An 18,191-nucleotide genomic window follows, 5' to 3' on the forward strand; every position below is an offset into this window, starting at 1 on the left:
AACCAAAGACATCTCCAAAAACATTGGCAGAAATCAGAAAATGGTATTTAATCTTGTGGCAGAGGTTGGTTTTCAGTGTTTTCACATGCAAGCATTTCCTGTTCATTTTTGAACTATGTTGGACTTTTATATTAATTGGAATTCTGTTAAGGTCCTTGAAGAAGACAACAGAGGCTTGTAAGGGGAAAAGACTTTCAGTTTTTTTTTTTTTAAGTCATCCACATGTGTTAACACTTGGGTAACAGATAAAATTCTGTCTCTTATTCTCACGTTTCAGTAAAGAATTAAAAAAATATTCTAACGGTCTAACTTTTATATAAAAGTTTAAATCGCTCTTAAAAAATACAAATTCCAAACGCATGTTCCTATTTCATTTTCAATGACTTTATTGAGAACATTTTGCAAATTAGATTTTACAATTTAACATTTTACAATTAGAAATTTCATCTGCTACTACATAAGTTGCAAACCTTTCAAAACACTACAGAAAATCCTTTATTTCTTTGGATTTTTCTGTTCCATGTTGAGCTCCTGAGATGTATTTTTTCTTTCAGCTTCATTTTCATCTTCCTGTGAAATAAATTTTAGAAAACATTAAAATATAAACTTCAGGGCATTTTATCACCTATACTTAATACACTTTAACTTCATTTCTCTGAAGAATTAACTATCATGACTCCAGTAATCGTAGGGGAAAGGCTATAAACAAAATGGCACAATTATGCAACATTTAAACATTAACATTCACAGTGGGTGCTGTTTTATACTACACAGTGACTAAAAATTTCTGTATGTTTTTAAAAACAACTTATTTTATCAATGACCTAAGAATTACTTTTGAAAACACCTGCTACTAAAAAGTGTCATTTTTAGGGGGTCAATCAGATATTTTTACTTCACTATTTGATAAAAAACAGTAAATTTAACTTCTGAGACATTTTATGTATCCAGCATGGCATTTTGGTCTCACCCAGAATACTTTCTTGACAGGTCTGCCAATTTTCCAATTACTTGCACCACCATGTTATCTGAAGACCAGTCAGTACTAAAATAGGAAACTCTAAAATGGGCACATGAGGCGACAAAATGCTTATATTCTTCTACAGTTTCGATTCTAAGTGGTGGCCTCATAATTCATAGCAGGTTCCTGTGGAACATGGTGAATAAATAAAGTGACATCATAATGTCTGCTTCCATAGGAATGAAGTGTATCTTGTGTTCAATATTAAACGGTGACCTCCAAAGTATAAATAATGAGAATCTGGAAAAATATTTCATCTTACATTTTATAACCCATCTCATCATATATGTTCCTTCAACAACACCTAATGCTTTCCTAATATTTCTGATAGGCCTTTCATTTTTATTAATGGAAGTACAAAACACTGTCTAACTCTTTACTGAGTTAATTAAAGTATGAGTAGCTTAATTTCTTAAGTATCTCTGGACAGCAGTAATAACATCAATATCACTACACATCACCCTGCGTCTCTGTATAAAAACCAAATTCAATTAAATTATTATTAAGCTTTGCTTAGTAAACTGACTTTATTAAGTAAATGCAAATCAAGGTATATATATATATATATATATATAAAACAAATATATATTTGTTATATATATGTTAACGTTATATATATAAAACATATATATATTTATATATATATTATGTTTATACATAACATATATATGTTAAATGTTTTATATATATATATATATATATATAACAAATATATATATATTTGTTTTCCACGAAAAACCACACCCTTGCCCATAAACATTAAGGTGGAGAAAGCTTCCTTTATATACACTGTCTCTAAATTTCAACAGCACCTGTGATTTAGCCTTTGTCAACACCAGGAAAGCAGAGAAATTATCAATCAACCTGAATCATTACAGATATGTTGGCTGCAAGGAATGGGGTTTCTGACTATCAATTTTGGCAACGTAATTTTAATATATTTATCTAAGCATAATAGCCACTGTGTGCTGTTTAATTTTTTTTCCAATTTGTCTCTACTGAATAGAGATATTATGTTCAATTGACTCTTGAAAATCTATTAATGAACAGGTAGTTTCCACTTTAAGAGTCTAAGATAAGAGTCCCTAGAGATTACACTTTAATTACAACCCAATAAAAAGCAAATCCTATTCCACACTTTCCACTGTTGTCTTCTGTCAGTGAAACACTGACAGAAAGTGTTAAAACAGCAGGTAAAAGTGGCAAGAAATTTTTGTTAGGTAGCACTTAATTTGTTTATATGTTGTTCAAGGCAGGGCTTTATCTTCTTTATCTTATATTCCTACCACCTAATAGGGCACATTTAGTATATGGGGGGGTCCAATAAATGTTTCCTGAACTATGTGAAACAGTGGAATAAAAAATGAGTAAAAGAGAGGTCTGGGGCTTCCCTGGTGGCGCAGTGGTTGAGAGTCCGCCTGGCGATGCAGGGGACACAGGTTCGTGCCCCGGTCCGGGAAGATCCCACATGCCGTGGAGCGGCTGGGCCCGTGAGCCATGGCTGCTGAGCCTGCGCGTCGGGAGCCTGTGCTCCGCAACGGGAGAGGCCACAACAGTGAGAGACCCGTGTACCGCAAAAAGAAAAAAAAAAAAAAGAGAGAGGTCTGTAATTTGGAAAAGCATAATATCCTTCCTTATCCAGTAGTTACACTTCTGAATTTACTAAAACATTATTGAAAACAGAAATAAGCAAAAATATTTGAAACATCATAAGCCAAAATCACCCTTATCAAATTCATATTCTTTAATTTTTGAGAAAAAGTGGAGGCTTTATCATGTGGACAGTCTGCTAAGTTCCCACAGCAATATGACTTACTGGTTTAACAAGCTTGGTTACCCTGATGATCCTGAGTACTAGGAAGTATCTATAATATTTACTTTCATAATTAACTAACATTCTTCATATAATGTCAGTCTTTTTGTTGTTGAATTTTTCTTAGTAATAAAGTATAGTTAATAAATGCATGTCTAATACTGCTTCCTGTTCAGGACAGGTACAAAAGTTTATGCAGAGAAAATGTCTTAAAATATCTTGCCTTTCTATGCCTTTAAACTATTTGTGTAAGTTAACAAGATACAATCTCTTTCTTCCTTTGTATAAGAAGAATAGCTGTGATCTGGATACAGAAGAGGATTATGGAGGGGCAGAGAAGGCATTTAATCCACTGCTAGAGTCCAACACATCGTAATTGCTATGGTATAATATCATCAAAATAATAACAGCCAAAGACTTTAACCATTGTAAATAAAACACTGGAATTTAGATATATTAAAGCTCCAGAAAGGATTTAAGTTGCTTTGTTTTTTTCTTTTTGTTTTTTTGGAAGTGCTAATTTGTGTTTCTAAGTTTACTCATCAATTTTTTTTAACATCTTTATTGGAGTATAATTGCTTTACAATGGTGTGTTAGTTTCTGCTTTATAACAAAGTGAATCAGCTATACATATACATATATCCCCATATCCACTCCCTCTTGCGTCTCCCTCCCACCCCTCTAGGTGGTCACAAAGCACCGAGCTGATCTCCCTGTGCTATGCAGCTGCTTCCCACTAGCTATCTATATTACATTTGGTAGTGTATATATGTCCATGCCACTCTCTCACTTCGTCCCAGCTTACCCTTCCCCATCCCCGTGTCCTCAAGCCCATTCTCTATAGACATCAATTTTTTTTTTTTTTTTTTTTTTTTTTTTTTTTTTGCAGTACCCGGGCCTCTCACTGTTGTGGCCTCTCCCGTCGCGGAGCACAGGCTCCAGACGCACAGGCTCAGCGGCCATGGCTCACGGGCCCAGCCGCTCCGTGGCATGTGGGATCCTCCCGGACCCGGGCACGAACCCGTGTCCCCTGCATTGGCAGGCGGACTCTCAACCACTGCGCCACCAGGGAAGCCCTAGACATCAATTTTTATAAGAACTTTATAACAGTTCAAGATTAATAAAATCGTTAAAATAGCTCAGGCAGCAAATCAAATATCATTCACAAGTGAATGCATAATGAATGAAACTGCAAAGAAAGGAAATTTTTTTACCAAAGTATTTCTTCACTACTGGATATTAAAGGCAGGCAAAATTTTCTTCTGATAGATGGTAGGTTTTTGTCACTCTTTGCTAAGATAAGACATCTGTTTTTTTCCCAGTGAAAGAAGACCCTTGCTACACGGATCATTTTCTTAGTGACAGCCCTGACAAGTTTGACATTTGTTTCATGAAGTGTTCTGAAGCAGCCAACAAGAAAATGTACCCTTTGGGGCTGCTGGAAAGCAGACAGGTTTACCTCTTAATGTTTAAGCTTGTTAATTTATACTCCAGAAAACATGTTGATTATAGCACCCTTGCAGATCTGCTAGTTACATGTGGAATTTCAGGAATACGCACATAACAATAACGCTCATAATGCCAAATAGTTAAATGTGGCTCCTTGGCCTTCCTGCTCTTTGTACACTGACAGCATTGTTGTAGTGAGGAGAATGAAAATTTCTAAGCACACATGGACCATGTAATTATGGGCTAATGCTCCAGGTGGCAACATGAGACTAAAAGAGTTATTATAACAGAGAAGTAAGTAAAAATACTGCCATTTTTATCTAAACTAGATTCATTTTACCACCAAATAAAACCCACAAGAGTCTGTTTAAATACTACTCAGCTTGCAGCATCAATCTGTAAGAGAAGGCCCTCTATTTTCCCTTATTTACAAATTTGACTCATAACAGTTCAAAGAATTGATGTCAATTAATAAAACCTATCCACTCCTGCTTTTCCCTTCTCTTGAGGTAACCAACTCCAAACAAAGAGCAATTATTTTAGCAGCTGGAATTTCTACTGCTCAGGTAATATTTGGACTCAAATTAGTCTATGAATACAGATGACTCTGTATTTACCCTACAGACTGTCAAGTTTTAAATTATTTCTTTTAAAGGTTGGATTATACAAAGGGACAAACTTTCCCCATTATTTCATTATATCTTTAAAGATGACTTTATGAGTACCTTTAGAGTGGAGAAATCTGTCAAACACTACCTTAGCCAAATGATGAAGGTTAACATTACCAGTAATACATATTAACATTAACTCTTCGGTAAGATGCACTAAAAAGGGCACATTAATCCTGGTCTGTGGTATCCTTCCCAATAATGCATGATCCTAATTCTAGTAAGGAGAAAACATCAGATAAACACTCTATAAAATAATTGAACAGTAGAAGATAATAATACTACAGGAAGCTGGATGAAGGGCAAATGGGAATTATCTGTGCTATTTTTGTAGCTTTTTGTAAGTTTAAAATTATTTCAAAATAAAAAGATTTAAAAAAACAACAGAAATGACTACTTAATGAAAGATTTCTAAATTCAAAGTAAGTATGATGTATGCACAAAGATTTTATGTGGAAGAAAATTCAAGGTAACTGTCACCTCTACATTAAAAATACACAGCTAAAGTAAACTGCTTTCCATTTTTCTATTTAAAATTCCTTAAGTACCTCAAATGTTTATAATGGTGATGCTATTAATTTTTATTTTCTTGTCTGTGCTTCCATGCATTTATCTTACATCTCTACTCTGAGCACAGATTACTTTCACAATTAGAAAACATAAGCTTTATTTCCAGAAATAAGTAAGCATAATGGGAGTCTGTTTTCAAAGAGAATGGTGTCAGTTGTTTTTACTTTACAGAATTTGCTATTCACAGCAGACAAAAACACATGGTGGTATAAACAGTAAAATAAAGTAAGAAGGTACAACTAAGTACTAACTTAAAATATTTCTATTTTCTTATGATATTTTCTTTAGATTTTAAATATTCCTTTAATCAGAGAAAAGTTACTGTAATTGGATTCAAATTAATAGTTGAAATTATCTGTATGCTTTAATAATGGTCCTTTTAAAACTGTAGTATATACACAGCTTTTGGTGAAAAATATGAAGACACACTTAACCTGTTCTGTTAGTTGTAGACTAAGTATAGAAAAGCAATATATAATATATTGTTCTGATCTGAGGTCAAAAACCACTCTCTTTTATTCATTTAAAACATATATCAGAGGGACTTCCCTGGTGGCACAGCGGTTAGGAATCCACCTGGACACGGGTTCGAGCCCTGGTCCAGGAAGATCCCACATGCCGCAAAGCAACTAAGCCCATCAGCCACGACTCCTGAGCCTGTGCTCTAGAGCCGGCGAGCCACAACTACTGAGCCTGCGTGCTACAACTACTGAAGCCTGTGTGCCTAGAGCCTGTGCTCCACAACAAGAGAAGCCACCGCGATGAGAAGCACGCGTACCGCAATGAAGAGTAGCCCCTGTTCGCTGCAATTAGAGAAAGCCCACGCACAGCAACAAAGACCCAACACAGCCAAAAATAAATAAATAAAATAAACTTTAAAAAAAACGATACCAGATATAACTCTCAATAGCATTTAAGATTGTGCTTTTAGGGCCTCCCTGGTGGCGCAGTGGTTGAGAGTCCGCCTGCCGATGCAGGGGATACGGGTTCGTGCCCCGGTCTGGGAGGATCCCATATGCTGCGGAGCGGCTGGGCCCGTGAGCCATGGCCGCTGGGCCTGCGCATCCGGAGCCTGTGCTCCGCAACGGGAGAGGCCACAACAGTGAGAGGCCCACATACCGCAAAAAGAAAAAAAAAAAAAAAAAAGATTGTGCTTTTAATACAGAAAATATGCTAGTGCTGCAAAATAAGGAAAAAATTTTTCTTAATACCTGGAAAAATACGATAATGAAAATGTTTTAGGAAAAAATGAGCATGTTGCATGCTTCAGACTAAAATTAATTAGAGTTTTTAACATTTTACAATTCCACTCTAATTCTTTAAATGGTGCATTTACTTCATAGTAATAAACACTTGGATCATTAAGTAAAGTGCAAAATGTGTGTGATGTGCTACATTTAACAACCTTTGGCCCTTTTTTCTGTACTTCTGTATTCAGTTTTCCAATGCACTGAATAAGCAATTGAAGACCACAATTAAATTTCCTGATGCTGCATATTTGAGATTCTTATTTCATTTAATACAAAAGGCAATTAATCTACCATTTTACAACTGAATCTCAACTTCAGTGGGCCATGAGAGATGCTGAAATGAACTTACAAGAAATGCTTAATTAAATTCACAGTAAAAACCATAAGAAGTTCTTATGACAGAAGTTGCATATTTAATTAGAAAGTCTAGGACGTTCCTGGTGGTGCAGTGGTTAAGAATCCACTTGCCAGTGCAGGGGACAAGGGTTCAAGGGTTGATCCCACAAGAGCAACTAAGCTCGTGTGCCACAACTACTGAGCCTGAGCTCTAGAGCCTGCGAGCCACAACTACTGAGCCCACGTGCCACAACTACTGAAGCCCACGCTCCTAGAGGCTGTGCTCCACAACAAGAGAAGCCACTGCAATGAGAAGCCTGAGTACCTCAACGAATAGTAGTCCCCACTCGCTGCAACTAGAGAAAGCCCGTGCGCAGCAATGAAGACCCAACACAGCCAAAAATAAATAAACAAAAGATACATTTAAAAAAAAAGTCTAGGGCTACATTGTAAAATTAAAGTAACCTGGGATGTTCTTAGTAAACCTAGCTCAAACACGTAAGTCATTAAACAAAATGGAGCTATTTTGTAAATTTCTACCTTTTTTCTCTACTTAGTGACTCAAATGATAGTTAATCAAAGAAATATCCCATTACCTAATATTACAGAATCATGGCCTTTTATTTTAATAGCAAGTAGATAGATAAAAGGACAGTAATATATTTCTAATTTCACATATGAGTATATATGAATAATTCTATTTCATTTGTTGAGCAATCATCTCTCAATTTGTGATTCTGGAGCAGATCTAGTAAAGTAGGTTTGCTTTTCTAAGTCTTTAGTTCCTCCTGTTACTTTTTACTTCTTTGTGGTGGCTTTTGGTGGCATGGAAATGGGACAGTTAAAAATAAGACTTTGGATTTCCCATGTATGATTTCAGATCAAGAGAGAATCTCTATGACCTGGGAAGGAAGGCCCTAAGGATTGGTACAGTCATCTAGGGAGGGCATATTTATAGGAAAGGAAAGGAAGAACAGTGAGTGCAAGGTAAGAGTCCGGCAAAATAGGATTAGAAAAAAGAAAATGAATGATGGATGGTAAGTGTGAGTTAGGTTAGACACTTAATGAGCATAAACCTAATTCTATAAGCTTATATCTTCTCATAAACATGAAGAAAAGCGTAACTTTCATAATATGAATTTTTAGGTATTTAAGATACATTTAAGATGGTGCTAACCTGCTGGCGCTAAGAATACCATCACACTCTTTTCTTCTCTGACAGATGAGTTCCTGTATAAGGCTTATGTTTGATAACCCCTGTGGAACTTATGATCTTAAAGATAAAAATATTTTCCTTCTCTGGCAGACTATCTAATATCTAGGAAATAAGAATAGAGGTGTATGCTGGAAATGAACATTAGAGGCCCCTAACTTTCCTTCATCTGTAACACTTTGGTTTAAAAGATATTACTTGCTTTTGATGAAATGTACAGTGTGGGGAATATAGTCAATAACTATGTAACATCTTTGTATGCTAACATACGTAACCAGGCTTATCATGGTGATCACCTTGAAATATACAGAAATACTGAATGTTATGTAACAGGAACTAACAGTATTGGACGTCAATTAAATTTCAAAAACAAATAAACTCATAGAAAAAGAGATCAGATTTGGGTTGGGGGTGGGGTGAGGAGAAGTGAATGGGGAGGAAACTGGATGAAGGTAGTCAAAAGGTACAAACTTCCACTTATAAGATAAATAAGCACTAGGGATGTAATGTACAACATGATAACTATAATTAACACTGTATGTTATATATGCAAGCTGTTAAGAGAGTAAATCATAAGAGTTCTCATCACAAGAAAAAATTTTTTTCTCTATTTCTTTAACTTTGTGCATATATGAGATGATAGACGTTCACTTAAACTTGTGATAATCACTTCACGATGTATATAAATCAAATCATTTTGCTGTATACCTTAAACATATAGAGTGCTGTATGTCAATTATATCTCAAACTGGAAGAAAAAATGCTACCTGCTTTTGAAGTTGGTGGGTAGTCAGTACTGACTATAGAGAAAAATTAACAAAACCCCTCAAATTCTATAAGGGGGCAATATAAGTATATTTTCAAATGAGAATAGCACAAGTCCAATGTATATGAATTAAAAGATTATGGTATATTAAGAAATAACATTTAAAGAGGCTCTTTAGAAAATATTTTTGCATAAATCATCTATTATTCACTAAATGTAACATTTCAAAAATCCTAAATGTACTAATATTTGAAGACAATACATATGAACCTCTACTTTTCCCACAGGTACTCAAGGAGAATAGACATTTCTAAATTTATGTTGTTTTATTTTTTGTTCTAAACATACACATACAGGTTTAAATTCCCAGGAGTTAAAAAAATTCCATCAAGCAAAAATGAGGCAAAAATAAAGTCTAAAAATGTTTAAGATATGCAAGCTCACCAGTCAAATTATAGTTCCATAGCTAAGAAATTTCTAGGTTGTATAAAAATCAGTGATTGGCTCATTAAAATTTCCAGTCATACATGCACTGTTTTATGACTAGAAATTATTCAGCAATAACTGAGTTCATTATACAAGCTGGAAAATACTTATATGTAGCATATTTTATTTATTTATTAATATAAGCAATAGCCATTGATACTGGAACTGGCCATTGTGGAAGAAGTGCCCTCTTCAATAGGATGTGATAGCATTTTGTTTATCCTTCACAATACAATGAGGAGTTTAATGCAACATAGATTTAAAAGGCATTTTATATATATTAAAAGAATTTGGGTGGAGGAGATCAAGATGGCGGAGTAGAGGGATGTGGAGCTCACCTCCTCTAACAAATACATCAAAAATACACCTACATGTGGAATAATTCTCACAGAATACGTACTGCAAGGTTGCAGAAGATCTCATACAACCAAAGCTGCTGGAAAGATCCCTACATAACCAGTAAGATGAAGGGAAAAGGGAGAAGAGGAGGAATAGGGACAGGACCTGCACCCCTGGGAACCTCCTTCACCAGCTGGGAAATGTGCTGAAACACACAGGGAGCTTCAGAGGCTGGAGAGTGTGGGAACTGGCCTGCAGCCCACCAGGGTAGAGAGACCAGCACAGCTGGAGACATGCACCTCCTGGTGTGTGCAGTGGCTAGGTGCTGAAACTTGGGCTTCAGCAGACAGACCTAGGGAGAGGAACCAGTTTGGCTGTGGGGAGACAGCCCGAAGGTCCTGGAGTGGGCCTGGGCCACAACAGGGGGCACGCGCAAGATGGAGGGCAGATCTTTCATCGGAGTCACACTATCAACTCAGTAAGGGAGAGGTGTGGATCTGCCATAACAGCCTCATTATCAGTGTGCTCACAGCAGGGCATAGCTTCTGCTACCATGGGTTTTGCAAATTTCGCAGGTGCTCACGTGGAGGCAGGGCTGAAATCTGGACTGATTGATTACTAGCGCTCCTGTAGTGGAGGTGGCCCCTGAGTGCAGCAGCAGCAACAGTGATTTCTGTGGACACACACACCAGGTGACAGGCAGCATCACAGAGTCACACATCCTGGCAGACAGCTCCTGGGGAAGAACACGCAGTGGCTCCTTTCCCAGAGGGAGCACTCCAGTCCCACCTATCTCACACCACAGCTCAGAATTGGATCTGGGGCCTCTACTCCAACAATGGGGGAGTAGACCCTAACCCCAACAGGGCTGTGAGAACCACAGGGCAAAGAGGAGGCCCTGCCCAACATCCAGCACAGGGTCTGGTCACCAAAACACCAAACACACCATCTATCAAGGAGACAAGGGCCAGCACACCCCGAGGAAAGACTTGGCAAGCATCCATACCAAAAACAACCTTGGCACCAACGATACTGGACTCACATGGTCTACACAGGGTCACTCACACATAAAAACAGCCCTTTAAAACTACAGTAGATAACTGTTTCTCCTAAATTCATAAAGTCAGAGAAATATAAGTAAAATGAAAAAGTAGAGGAACTACTGCCAATTTAAAAAACAACAGAATCCCCCTAAATGAACAAACAATGATACAGACCTCACCAGTCTACCAGACCCTGATTTCAAAAAGGAGGTAATAAAAATGCTGAAGGAATTAAGAAAGACTATCAATAGAAATGTAGATCACTGTAACAAGGAACTAGAAACCATAAAGAGGAGCCAATCAAAATTAGACAACTCAATTTCTGAGGTGAAAACTGAGCTAAAGGCAATAAATAGCAAACTAAAGAATGTAGAAGAATGAAATAAGTGATCTGGAAGACAGAATAACAGAAATCACCCAATCAGAACAGCAGACAGACAAATTTAAAAAATAAAAGCAATATATGAGATCTATGGGATAATACAAAGCATGCCAATCTACACATAACAGGAATTCCAGAAGGAGAAGAAAGAGAAAAGGGGATCAAAAATATATTTGAAAAAATTATGGCTGACAACTTCCAAAACCTAAAGAAGGAAACAGATATCCAGGTACAGGAAGCACAGAAGGTCCCAAACAAGATGAACCCAAACAGCCCTACTGTAAGACATATCATAATTAAAGTGGCAAAAGTTAAAGAGAGGATTATAAAGGCAGCAAGAGAAAAACAGTGAGTTACAGTGGAACTTCCATAAGGCAATCAGCTGATTTCTCTACAGAACTTTGCAGGCCCGGAGGGAGTGACAAGATATATTCAAAGTCCTGAAAGGGAAAAGCATGCAACCTAGGATACCTAGATTATCATTTAGAACAGAAGGAGAGATAAACAATTTCTCAGACAAGCAAAAACTAAAAGAATATAGCAATGGTAAACCAATCCTAAAAGAAATATTGAAAGGTCTTCTCTAAATAGAAAAGAAGTAAGAATCTACAGGAAAGGGAAAATCACAACAGGAAAGGCAAATATATAAAAGGACTGAAGATCCCTTAAATAAGCCAGTACAAGAATAAAAAACAATGAAAAAAATTCAGTGAAGGCGATTATAACTACAATGAACAGCAAAAGGATAAACATGAAGACGTAAAATAGGACATCGAAATCACAAAATGTCAGGGAGGGAAGTAAGAAAAGGTAGACCTTTTAGAATGTGTTTGAGTTTATATGACTACCAGTCTAAAGCAAGTAGGTATAGTTATGGGTTAGCATACTTGAAAACCAGGATAACAAATCAAAAATATACAACAGCTTCACAAAAACCAAAAAGAAAGGAACTCTAGCATAATACAAAAGAAAACCATCAAACCACAAAAGGAAAATCAAAAGTAAGACAGGGACAAAGAAAAAATACAAAATCAACTGGAAAACAAGGTTTAAAATGACAAATACATAATCATCAATAAGCACTTTAAATGTCAACTGACTAAATGCTCCAATCAAGAGAGAGAGTGGCAGATTGGATAACAGAACAAGAACCTACAATATGCTGCCTACAAGAGATATACTTTAGGGAAAAAGACACATATAGATTGAAAGTGAGGGGATGGAAAAAAGTATTTCATGCAAATGGAAATGACAAGAAAGCTAAGGTAGCAATAGTCATATCAGACAAAAGAGACTTTAAAATAAAGACTAGGGACTTCCCTGGTGGTGCAGTGGTTAAGAATCTGTCTGCCAATGCAGGGGACATGGGTTTGAGCCCTGGTCCAGGAAGATCCCACATGCCGTGGAGCAACTAAGTCTGTGAGCCACAACTACTGAGCCTGCGCTCTAGAGCCCGTGATCCACAACTACCGAGCCTGTGCGCCACAACTACTGAAGCCCGCACACCCCAGAGCCCATGTGCCACAACTACTGAGCCCCACGCAACAACTACTGAAGCCCGCGTGCTCTAGGGCCTGCATGCCGCAACTACTGTGCCCGCGTGCCTAGACCCCGTGCTCTCCAACAAGAGAAGCCACCACAGTGAGAAGCCTGTGCACCACAAGAAAGAGTAGAACCCACTCAACATAGCTAGAGAAAGCCTGTGCACAGCAACAAAGACCCAACGCAGCCAAAAATAAATAAATTAAAAATAAATAAATAAAACAAAGGCCATAAAGAAAGACAAAGAATGACACTATATAATGATAAAAGATCAATACAAGAAGAGGATATCACACTTGTTAACATATATGCACCCAACAGAGAAGTACCTAAATACATAAAATAAATACTAACAGACATAAAGGGAGAAATTGATGGGAATACAATAATAGTAGGAGACTTTAACACTCTGCTGACATCAATGGACAGATCTTCCAGACAGAAAATCAATAAGGCAACAGAGATCCTAAATGACACAATAAAACAGTTAGACTTAGTTGATATCTACAGGACATTACATCCAAAAAAACCAGAATACACATTCTTTTCAAGTGCATATGGAACATTCTCTAGGATACACCACATACTAGGCCACAAAACAAACCTCCACAAATTTAAAAGGATAGAAATTATTTCAAGCATCTTTTCTGACCATAGTGGAATGAAAATAGAAATCAATCACAGAAAGAGAAATGAGAACAAAAAATGATTACATGGAGACCAAACAACACGCTGCTAAAAAACCAGTGGGCCAACGATGGAATTTAAAAAATACCTCAACATAAATGACAATAAAAACACAACCATACAAAATCAATGGGACACAGCAAAATAAGTTCTAAGAAGGAAGTTCATAGAAATACAGGTCTTTCAGAAAATAAGAAAAATCCCAAATAAACAACCTAAACTACTACCTAAAAGAATTAGAAAAAGAAGAACAAACAAAATCTACAGTCAGCGGAAGGAAGGAAATAATAAAGAGAGGAAATAAATAAAATAGAGATTAAAAAAATAGAAATCAATAAAACCAAGAACTGGTTCTTTGAAAGGATAAAATCAACAAACCTCTGGCTAGGCTCATCAAGAAGAAAAGAGAGAAGACCCAAATTAATAATTGAAGGAAGAGAAATAACAATAATGCATAAATATTGATAAAAATCATAAGAAAATATTATAAACAGTTACATGCCAACAAAATGGACAACACAGAAGGAATGGACAAGTTTCTAGAAACATACAGTCTGACAAAACTGAATCAAGGAGAAACATAATTTGAATAGACCAATCACTAGAAGTAAAATACAATCTGTAATTTTTTTTTGAAGTCCCTGCAAATAAAAGTCCAGGACTGGATGGCTTCACTGGGGAGTTCTACCAAACATACAAAGAAGAACTTACACTTCTTAAACTTCTTTAACTCCTCCTTAAACTCTTCCAAAAGACTGAAGAGGAGGGAACACTCCCAAAGTCATTCTATGAAGCCACCATCAGCCTGATACCAAAAAGACAGACACTAAGTAAAGAAAATTACAGGCCAATATCTTTGATGAATATAGATGCAAAAATTCTCAACAAAATATTAGCAAACTGAATCCAACAATTCATAAAAAGAATCATACACCATGATCAAGTTGGATTCATTCTAGGGTCACAAAGATGGTTCAACATACACAAATCAGTCAATGTGATACACCACATCAACAAAAGACACAAACCACATGATCATCTCAATAGATGGCAGAAAAAGCATACGATAAAATTCAACATCCATTCATGATAAAAACTCTTGCCAAACTGGGTATAGAGGGAACATATCTCAACACAATAAAAGCCATTTGTGACAAACCCACAGCCAACATAATACTCAATGGTGAAAAGCTGAATGCCTTCCCACTAAATTCTGGGACAAGACAAGGACACCCACTCTCACCACTTCTATTCAACATAGTATTGGAAGTCCTAGCCACAGCAATCAGACAAGAAAAAGAAATAAAAGGTATCTAAATCAAAAGGGAAGAGGTAAAATTGTCATTATATGCAGATGATATGATACTCTATGTAGAAAACCCTAAAGACTCCACACAAAAACTATTAGAAGTGATAGATGAATTCAACAAGGTAGCAGGATACAAGATTAGTATACAGAAATCTGTTGCATTTCTTTGCATTAACAATGAAATATCAGAAAGAGAAAGTAAAAAAAAAAGTCCTGTTCAAAATTGCATTAAAAACAAACAAAGAAAACCTAGGGATAAACCTGACCAAGCTGGTGAAAGACTTATACTCTGAGAACTATAAAACATTGATAAAAGAAATCAAAGATGATTCAAGGAAATGGAAAGATATCCCATGCTCTTGGATTGGAAGAATTAATATAGTTAAAATGGCCATATTACCCAAAGCAATCTACAGGTTTAATGTTATCCCTATCAATTTACCCATGACATTTTTCACAGAACTAAACAAATAATTGTAATATTTATATGCAATCACTAAAGACCCAGAATTGCCAAAGCAATTCTGAGAGGAAAGAACAAAGCTGGAGGTATAACCCTTCCAGACTTCAGATAATACTATAGAGCTACAGTAATCAAAACAGCATGGTACTGGCACAAAAACAGACATATGGATCAATGGAGCAAATTAGAGAGCCCAGAAATAAATGAATGGTCAATTAATCTTCAACAAAGGAGGCAAAATATATAATGGAGAAAAGACAGTTTCTTCAGCAAGTGGTGTTGGGAAAGCTAGACAACCACATGTTAATCAATGAAGTTAGAACACTCCCTCACACCATGCACAAAATTAAACTCAAAGTGGCTTAAAGACTTAAATATAAGACATGATACCATAAAACTAGAAGACAACAAAGGCAAAATATTCTCTGACATAAATGGTAGCAATAAATCAGTCTCCCAAGGCAAAAGAAATAAAAGCAAAGATAAACAAATGGGCCCTAATCAAACTTGTAAGCTTTTGCACAGCAAAGCAAACCATAAACAAAATGAAAAGACAACCTATGGACTGGGAGAAAATATTTGCAAAAGATGTGACTGACAAGGGCTTAATTTCCAAAATATACAAACAGCTCATACAACTCAATAAAAAAAAACCAAACCACAAACAACCCAATCAAAAAATGGGCAGAAGACCTAAATAGACATTTCTCCAAAGAAGATATACAGATGACCAATAGGCACATGAAAAGATGCTCAACATCGCTAATTATTAGAGAAATGCAAATCAAAACTACAATGAGGTATCATCTTACACTGCTCAGAATGGCCGTCATGAAAAAGTCTACAAATAACAAATGCTGTACAGGGTTTGGAGAAAAGGGAACACTCCTACGCTGTTGGTGGGAATATAAATTGGTGCAGCCACTAAGGAAAATGGTATGTGTCCCTTAAAAAACTAAAAATAGAGTTACTGTATGATCCAGCAATCCCACTCCTGTGCACATATCCAGAAAAGACAAAAACTCTAATTTGAAAAGATATATGCACCCCAGTGTTCACTGCAGCAGTATTTACAATAGCCAAGACACAGAAGCAACCTTAGTGTCCAACAGATGAATGCATAAAGAAGAAGTGTATATATATATATATATATATATATATATATATATATATATATATATATATATATATATACAATGAAATATTACTCATCCACAAAAAAAAGAATAAATAATGCCCTTTGCAGCAACAGGGGTGGACCTAGAGATTATCATACTAAGTGAAGGCAGACTGAGAAAGACAAATACCATATGATATCACTTATATGTGGAATCTAAAAAATAAAACAAATGAACTTATTTACAAAACAGAAGCAGACTCGTAGACAGAGAAAACAAACTTATGGTTACCAAAAGGGAAGGGGGCATGGGGAAGATAAATTAGGAGTATGGGATTAACAGATACACACTATCGTATGTAAAATAAACAATAAGGATTTACTGTATACCATAGGGAACTATATTCAGTATCTTTTAATAACCTATAATGGAAAAGTATTAAAAAAAGAATATATTGTATGTATGTGTGTGTGTGTGTATAAACAAATCACTTTGCTGTACACCTGAAACTAACACAATAATGTAAATCAATTATATTTCAATTAAACAAAATTTTTTTTGGCTTAGTCAAGCCCTACAGTTAAATTTTACCCAAACTAACTTCTATATTGCCATTAGAAAAAGCATAATCTTTGGCCATTTTAATTAATGCCATAATAAAAAATATGAGAAAATGCGGAAATTTTATATTTCCTTTGCTGAGTTTTGACGTTCTAAACAAAGGACAGTTATAGCTCATATGTATCAAATCACTGTCAAAGAAATAAACAGAATTTACATAAATGGTAATATCACAATCTTAGTGCTACTTTAGAGAAGAGGTAGAAGACATTCAAAAATTGAAAGGTAACACAAACTCCCTTAATGAAAATGATGTTATTTATGTAACTTGATGTTTAGGTTTGATAACTGTCCTATTACATAAGATGTTACTATAAGCAGAAGCTGGGTGCTTCATACTCTCCATACAATTTTTGCAATGCTTTTAAAATCAAAGTTATCTCAACACAAAAAGTAAAACCAGACAAGCAAACAATGAGCTTTGTTAGATGATTTAGAAATAAGTATACTTATGTTTTAAATACTATAAAGTTTCCCACCAAAATAGTATGCAGAGGTAATCAGAGATATGAATGGCAGAGTTTTGGCATTTCTGTGATATGGACAGCTCATTACAGATTCCACAATATAAATCAGTATTTACTGCTCACTAGTAAAATCACAGTCATTCAGTAATACTGAGTGATGTTTCACACATGAAACTCATTGCCGTGTTTTGTGGATTCATGAGGTTTAAGAACCATTAGAACCAGATTCAACTGTTATGGTAAATAATTTCCTCATTTTAGAAGAGTCTGGAATACATTTCATCCCTTGACTCATATTAAACATTTTATCTTTTTAAGATAATCTTAACTCTTGAAATAAATTCTATTCCTATAATCTTTCCTTTCTTCCTCCTGCAAAAATTTATTGAATAATGATTGTGTGTCGGACACTGGGAAAGGTATTGGAAATAACAAAGATGAATGAAATGTCTTGCTGCCTAGAGGAGCCCGTGTTCCAATGTGGAAGACAGGGAGGCACAGAATTACAGTGCAATGGAGAAAGTATATTATAAAGTCTATCAGGCATAAAATGTTAAGAGAAAAAAACTAAACCATGACAATACATAAGGAGAGTTTTTTTTTTAATGATTGATATTCTAGAGTTCGGGTATGGCATCGAAATAATAT

At 35.8% G+C, this 18,191-nt stretch overlaps 1 protein-coding gene across 1 annotated transcript in view; it reads right to left on the reverse strand.

Annotated features, from left to right (window-relative positions):
* Positions 1-429: 429 nt before the first annotated feature.
* The window catches only part of PHF14 (PHD finger protein 14), a 208,993-nt gene continuing 191,231 nt past the window's right edge, over positions 430-18,191 (reverse strand). Inside the window, exon 18 of the mRNA XM_060108506.1 lies at positions 430-570. Coding sequence (XP_059964489.1) covers positions 496-570 — 75 coding nt within the window. The 3' untranslated portion in view covers positions 430-495. The remainder of the gene's footprint in view (positions 571-18,191) is intronic.

The sequence above is a fragment of the Mesoplodon densirostris genome, chromosome 9 (genome assembly GCF_025265405.1).
Source record: "Mesoplodon densirostris isolate mMesDen1 chromosome 9, mMesDen1 primary haplotype, whole genome shotgun sequence".
In the NCBI taxonomy this organism is placed as follows: domain Eukaryota; kingdom Metazoa; phylum Chordata; class Mammalia; order Artiodactyla; family Ziphiidae; genus Mesoplodon; species Mesoplodon densirostris.